Genomic DNA, 8,033 nt, shown 5'->3' with positions numbered 1-8,033 from the left:
TTTTTTTGGGTAAAAAATAAAGTAAAATAAAGACAATATTGCTTTAATTGTTTATTGTGAGTTTTAAGAAAATAATTGAGACGTTTATATAACTGTATGCAAATTAATTAAAAAATGAATGATTGAGCATTCTATAATGAGTAAAGATTTTTAAATATGAAATAGCAAAGTGTATGCCAAGATAATCTGGTTACTGTACAGTTAAAAATATAGATTTAAAATTGTAGATATGTGTGAGAAACATTCACAAGTGTGAAAGTAGTGAAGCCAAAGTATCAAATTAACATAAATTATGAATGCTTAGACCTATTTTTTTAACAATTTATGTCCAAAATAAATGACTTTTCAAAATAAATTATGATATTTCCTAGAGTGTATGTTGCTTAACAATGATATGATATTTATAAAAGAGACCATGTATAAATAAGTAAACAATCAAACTTTAATATACATCTCAAATTGAAATAGAGTGCCAACCACAATTGACAATAGATTATAAAATTAATTTTCAAGATTGTAAATTTCTTATATGTTTTTATTCTTTGTCAAATGAATTATCCAATAAGTCATTTGTAATTTTGTTTTATATTTTGGGATGTTGATATTGTGTAAAAATAAAACTTGTGTATTTATTTTACTTATCTTTTTGTTTTTTTTTTTTAGATAGCAATGTTAGGATTTATATAATTTTAAAATTATTGAATAAGTATTAATAAGTGTAATTCATTCTTGATATAAGTGGTGAATTCAAAGTAATGCATTTTACATCAAGTAATTTGTTGCTTGACTTTCTAAATGGCAAATACATGTTATTTTCTTTATATATATATATATAAAATTCATGTGAAAAATACGGGTCAACCCGACCCGACCCGACCCGACCCGTGACCTAATTGACCCGAACCCTTTTTAACTCGCTTAAAATGACCTTTTTTTGTCTCAAAACCTATTTGACCTGCAACCCGATTAACCCAACCCGACCGTTTTACCATGTCTAATTATAGACACAAAAAGTAACAGATGTTGTACATATTTGTAATGTAAATTTACATTAAAAGTACAACCCATTTCAATGATTGAGAATTATATATTGATGGTGTACTATAAAATTAACTCCAAACTCATCCATGATGCTCATCCATGACAAGAATAGAAAAACAACCTCATGTAAAATACTCATCCAGAAAAGGTCATCCATCCAAAAAGTTATTTGGATGACCTCCACATATCCCAAAGCATGTCTCTCTCTCTATATATGCTTTGGACGACCTCCATGTTCTTATTGCGGAACACAAGTAAATATCGAGGTTCATTACTACAAAACGCTCCCAATGACAGTTATGGAAAATAAGACCAGAAAATATAACTTCCATGGTAGTTATAGAGGTTAACTCCAAATCTTTCGACCTCCACAAATGTGGGGGAAGTTATAAGACAAATAACCGCATCCATAGCATTATATAAGCACTTATCCCCGACAAATAAAGTTAAGTTTTTTCCCTTTCATTGAATTCCCAGAAATTTGGAGTTCTAGATTTTGAAAATAGAAACTAACTTCATCATCGGAGGGAACCCTGGTCTCCTTTGATTCATTGTTTTCTCTTTCAGGCCCACCAGATCATCCAAGCCTGAAACATTCAACCTACAAATTTTTCAAACATCATCATATATTTTATTGCATGGTACAATAGACCTATTACTATTTGTTTACAATATTTTTTTAGGTGTGGTTGTTGGAAATGCTATATTAATTTTGTCAACGCTTCTCTATTTTATATATATAAAATTTTTTTTTTTTTTTTTGAGGAAAAACTTCTCTATTATATAAAGAAACGATTTAAACCATAATAATGATAAGAAGATTATGTTTGAGTCATAAAACTCTACAATTTAACCCTTGTTTCTTCTCCAAAACACTAATCTCTTTCTTCCCACCATGGCCAAAATTTTCTCTTCCACTTTACTCATATCCTTTTCTATTTTCTTCTTCTCAACCTACATCAAAGCAGAAACACCCGTTTTCTCTCGAAATTTATCTCCTTCATCACTAGGACTTAAGAGAGAAAAGCTAAGTCACCTCCACTTCTACTTCCATGACATTCTTAGTGGCCCCAAACCTAGTGCAGTACGAGTTGCCCAGGCTGCCATGACAAACACATCCTCAACGTCATTTGGAGCCGTGTCGGTGATCGATGACGCGTTGACTATGCTGCCGGATAATAGCTCGAAAGTGGTAGGAAGAGCACAAGGTATTTATGCCTCAGCATCGCAGAGTGAATTCGGGTTGTTAATGGTGTTGAACTTTGCTTTCATAGAAGGAGAGTATAACGGTAGCACTCTCAGCGTGTTAGGGAGAAACACTATCTTGTCCACCGTCAGGGAGTTGCCAATCGTTGGTGGGAGTGGTGTTTTCCGGTTTGCACGTGGGTATGCTCACGTCAAAACTTACACCTTTGATACAAAAACTGGAGATGCTGTTGTGGAGTATAATGTCTATGCCTTCCATTATTGAGCCACACACATGTATATTGGGCCAATTACGTGGCTATTCATGGTTTGTTTTGTTTTGTTTTTAGCGAAAAATAAAACACCTGTTGGCTCTCGTATGGGTTTGAAGTCAGTATGCTTGTTGTACTTTTTAAAAGAAAAGAAAAGAAAAAAAAGAAAAGTTTTAACAAAACCGAAAGCAAACGGACATGACTACCCGTATTATACTTATCTGAAATTTGATTTTGTGACAAGTATGTATTATTATTATATCGTGTTTGTCTAATTTAACAACCCAATCAGAACAGTACAGAATTAAAAGAAAGATGCTTCATTAGATATACCGGAGGCCACAATGGTTTTAATTTGAAAACTTTCCATGCAACTTTGTGTTACTCTTACGTACTCTAGTCTAAATTATAATTAGATTTAAAACAAAATAATTCTATAGAAAATGTTTAGATATGTATTTTTATTTTATTTCAATCAGGTTCAACCTTTTTTATTCTAAATTTAGGTTCATTCAACATGGTAGACCATTGTGCTGTTCTTCTCACACATTATCAATTTTTATTGCAAAAATTCAAATTCCTCCATTGTCCCTAAATGAGAAGATCTCTGCTTGTTTCAATAGAAAGCCTTATGTGAAAATATTTTTTCCCATTTTTTGGTGTTTAATTGCATAAAAAAAAATGGATCAATAGAAAACTCAAGACGTCATTTTAAGAGGTTGTTTTCCTTTTTTTTTTCTTTTTTCTTTTTTTTTTTCCTGAAAACAACTCTATCTTATGCCACGCAAAGAAGTAAATATTCATGTTATTAGGCTTATCTTCAAGGTTGTTACCAAACACAAGAAAATGAAAGAGTTTTCTAGAAAACGTTTTTTGGAAAATTATTAATTTTCAAAAAAAAATGTTAATGTCGAAAAAAACAGAGAATTTTTAACTTGAAATTGATTTAGATGAGATGTGTAGAGTGAAAACATTTTTTTTATGGGGGTGAAAACATTATTTAAATTGATCATTTCCCTACAATAAGTAGTATCTAAAAATTTTAGAATTTCTTACATTAAATGAAATGTAAAGTGAAAACATGATTAAGTCAACCATCTAATTATTGATTCCATGATAAATTATACTTATCAAAGTTTTGGGAAAAATTTAATTAGCTTAAGTTTTTAAATGTTCTATCTTAGGTTTCCCAATTAAACTCAATCATGTGTCTACATTGGCTAATAAATTACAAGATTAAAATTAATTTTCATTAACAAAAGATAACATGGATTGTATTGAATTGGTCAATGTGGTCACATGGTTGAATTTTATTGAAGATTATTATATTACACTACCTAACCTAAATTTTGCCAAAGAGTTTGAGTTGATAAAATTATCAAAATAGATGTAAGGGTTGGCAATGGGCCAATCCAACCTAGTTTTTACCAGGCCCATTGCCTAGTGGCCCGTTGACTAATCAATAGATCAAATTGGAGTGAAAACTCGAACTCATAGGTAATTTTCATTTTGTCTTTCATGGGCTTTTTACCAGGCCCATTGCCTAGTGGCCCGTTGACTAATCAATGGATCAAATTGGAGGGAAAATTCGAACTCATAGGTAATTTCCATTTTGTCTTTCATGGGCTAGGCTACGAGATTGGACCTTAGCCTTTTAATGAATTACCCATGAGCTTATAAAATTTAATAATAATAAAAATTACAACTATATTATATCACGAAACAAAAATTGTCAAATTAACTATTTTAAACTTATATATATATATATATTGTGAGAGATCTCGAAAGTTGCTTCTCAAAAAAGAAAGATTTTTGGAGTGCTTTTTTAAGGCACCTCTTTTTTTGGGTAAGTGATATGGAGTCGCCACTTATTTTTTTTATACAAAAAATAATAAAAACTAAATACATGACTGAATTGTTCTCTTCATTGATTGAATAAAAAATTACATATTTGGAAAATTGAAAAATTACATGGCTTTGGGTCCTAGTTACAAACTACCAAATAATTACCTGACTTTTTGTCCTAGCTACATTCTACCCAAAATAAAATAAAGACAAGGCTAGATCTACTTAACCAAAGACCTAAATCTAGAGGCTAGGTTACGGAATGAGAAGGTGTTAAACACCCATTCTGCCCAGATAGAGTCTAGGCTTTTAGACTCTTGTAACCAATGTATCTTTTTATGCATGTCATGAATGATATGTTGAACATGTTAAATAAAGATTAAATCATATAAATTTATTTATTAATGAAGTCTTTTGTTTAAAAGAAATTCAAATCTGTTTTGATTGATGAAAAAAAAAATTGATTTTATTTGATTTGTCAATATACCAGATTTGTTTTGTAGGATATAGAAAAATGTGGTTTTTGGAGATTAAAATTCAAATCTGTGTTTATCACATGAAATAAAGTCTTTTGATTTGAAAAATATCAGATCTATTTTTATAAGAACTAAAAAAAGTTTTTTGATAATAGAAAAATCAAATCTGTTTTTAATACGTTTTAAAAGAATGAAAAAGATTTTTTAAGAAGAAATTTTCACTCATAATTTGAATTTATGCAACATGAATTAAATAAAACAAACACAAACACAATCATGTTTAATCTTTTTCTTTATTTCAAAAATCTACACATGTTAAAGAAAAATCAGGTCTGTATCTAAAAAAGATACAAATCAGTTTTTTATTTAAGAAAAATTCAGATCTACATCAAAGGAAGATGCAAATCTATATCTATTTAAGAAAAATTCAGATTTACATCTAAGAAAGATGAAGATCCGTTTTTTATTAAGAAAAATTCAAATCTACATCTAAGAAAAATGCAGATCTGTTTTTGTTTTAAGAAAAAATCAGATCTACATCAAAGAAAGATACAAATCCGTTTTTTATTAAGAAAAATTCAAATCTACATCTTTCTTAGATGTAGATCTGTTTTTAATTACAAGAAAAGGCATTGATCATATGCAAATTATTGGAATTAAGAAAAATATCATAAAAAATTGTATAAAAATCAAGATCATGCTTTAGCAAAACAATAAATAATAATTCACGGATAAGAAAAAACATTCATCATCATAAACAAGAAGCATAAATAGAAAAGGTGATTGAAAAAAACCTCTTGCATGAGCACTCCTTGTTCTTGAGAGGATGTTTTAGGGTTCAAAGAAATTTATTCAATTATCTTTGGAACCTAAAAACCCTAATTTTAGCACCAAATCTCAGAGAGGATCAGCAAATATCAGCAATTTAAGAGCCTCAAAATGTATGCCTCTCAAAACGTAGAAAAATGATGTTGAATTATGAGATCTAGCCAACTATTTATAAAGGCTAGAAGACTAAAAAATAAGCACGAACAATTAGGATGTGAATCCGGATGCATCCTTTTGCGAAAATATCGAAAAGGGTGTGCCTTATTGTCACCCAAAAGGCATTGGGCCAAAGCCCAAAAAGGGGAAATTCGGCCCTTTTAAAGTACCATTCGGAACTCCAAAAGTGCCAAATGGGCTCTTCGACACCGAACGTTCTTCTGTGTTTGGGTGCGTTTTGGACTCTCCTTCTAGGGTTTTTTGATTCGGTCCCCGCACCTAGACGTGTTTTCATCCTTAGTCTATGAATTTTTATCTCTTTTCTGGATAATTCAGGCTTTTTCAAGAACAATTATCTTGTAAATAAATACCCTAAAATAAATCTTGATAAAGTTCAGATTATCCACAATTTTATTATTATCCAATCATCCCTTTTATTCCTATGCATGCATCCCTATTTTAAACACTAATTATCAACCAATTACAAAATTATTTAATTAATTTTAATTGCTTAACCAATCAGAATTAATTTAAATTAATCATGTGTGATCAACTCTACCTAGACACAATGCATGTTGACTATGCAACTTAATCATGTGATAATTTTCGATCCGATGGTCCTATTTGGAAACCGGACACACTATTATAACTGTTAGAATCTCAAGATCATTTTTATGATTTGCAATGAATGAATTAATGCATGTAATGCAAAGACAAATTGATGCATGTAATACAATAACAAATTGATGCATTTAATGCAATCATGATTTTTTGGGGTACCTAAATGGTCATTCAAGTCATTCTCCTTGATTGAATCATGGGTGCAAGTCATTCCCCTCATTAACAGAGCTTGAAAAGCGAATGTCAATGTAAAATAAAGACACTGATTTTAGCGAACATAATTTAATTGAGGTTGAACTTTCAAAGATTACCTAGCCTTTGAACCTAAAACTTTGGAACATAGAACTAGTGCCTTATCTTTTGAAAAAAAAAAAAATACTTGACTTAGTTGGTAGTTGATGACTCTGGAAATGATTCTTGACAATTGATGTAACCAAGAGGCTTTTCAATCTTGATCTTGAATATGAAGTTGTTTGCGACCAAAAGGCTTCTCAACCTCAATCTTGACGAAAGGTAACTAAAGGGCTTCTCTACCTTGAAACTGGACTCGTCGATCAAAGGTCTTCTCTACTTCAATCTGGATGAAAGGTAACTAAAGGGCTTCTCTACCTTGAAACTGGAGCTGTCTGTGACCTAAGGGCTTCTCTACCTTGATCTGGATTTGTTAAAATGTTGATCAAAGGTCTTCTCTACCTCAATCTGGACTGCTGAAATGTCGATCAAAGGCCTTCTCTACTTCGATCCGGGCTTGCTGGAATATTGAATCAAAGGTCTTCTCTACTCCAATCTAGAATTACTGAAATGTCGATCAAAGGTCTTCTCTACTTCAATCTGGATTTGTTGGGATGTCGATCAAAGGCCTTCTCTACTCCAATCTCAATTTGGAAATGTTGAAATGTCAAGCCAGGGCTTCTGCACTTTAATCTCAATCTAGAGTTATTGAAATGGTGATCAAAGGTCTTCTCTACCTCAATCTGGAATTACCGAAATGTCAATCAAAGGTCTTCTCTACTTCAATCTAGAGTTATTGGGATGTCAATCAAGGTCTTCTCTACTTCAATCTGGAGTTTATTGAAATGGCAATCCAGGGCTTCTCTACTTTGATCTGGAGTGTTGCCTGCAAAAAGTCAAAATTTGGGGGTCAGACTTTTAAATTATGAGAACTTTTTGATCCCACTATTTTTTTTTTTTTTTTGAGATGTGTGATTTTCATTTGTTCCTTCTTGATTTGAATCTTTATCAAGAAAAGTTTGATTGACAAAAGATTCTATTTTTGAGAAACATTTGCTTTTTGAAACTTGGAAGTTTTCAAATTGACATTTAAAATTTTGAGACTTTGGAACTTGGAGATTTTGACTTGAAATTTGAAATTTTGAAACTTAGAATTTTGAAAATTAAGGCTTGAAATTTTGATCATGAAATCTGATTTTTGGATTTTTTTTGAAAACTGAAAATTTGAGTTTAAAATGTGGGCATTAAGAATGTGGAATTGAAATTTTTGAATTGAAAATTTGGAGTTTGAAAGATACTTGAAAACTTTGAAAAAGAAACTTTGAAAAAGATTTTTTTTGGGGGGGGGGGGGGGGGGGGGGGTTGGCTCAGCTTTTGG

General features: G+C 31.1%; 1 protein-coding gene across 1 annotated transcript; it reads left to right on the top strand.

Annotated features, from left to right (window-relative positions):
* Nucleotides 1-1,847: 1,847 nt before the first annotated feature.
* LOC136062673 (dirigent protein 22-like) lies at nucleotides 1,848-2,812 on the top strand. Its single transcript, XM_065762014.1, has one exon. It carries the CDS (start codon nucleotides 1,937-1,939, stop codon nucleotides 2,510-2,512), a length of 576 nt encoding a protein of 191 aa, XP_065618086.1. The 5' UTR covers nucleotides 1,848-1,936; the 3' UTR covers nucleotides 2,513-2,812.
* Nucleotides 2,813-8,033: the final 5,221 nt, after the last annotated feature.

This window comes from Quercus suber, unplaced genomic scaffold (assembly GCF_002906115.3).
Source record: "Quercus suber isolate HL8 unplaced genomic scaffold, Cork oak 2.0 scaffold_438, whole genome shotgun sequence".
NCBI classification, from domain to species: Eukaryota; Viridiplantae; Streptophyta; class Magnoliopsida; order Fagales; family Fagaceae; genus Quercus; species Quercus suber.
The sequence above is the reverse complement of the archived record's forward strand: the minus strand, read 5'-3'. Positions and strand labels throughout refer to the sequence as shown.

What these genes read in the sequence shown, in the direction of transcription:
- LOC136062673 (XM_065762014.1), top strand. Translation starts at nt 1,937, where the DNA reads ATGGCCAAAATTTTCTCTTCCACTTTACTCATATCCTTTTCTATTTTC.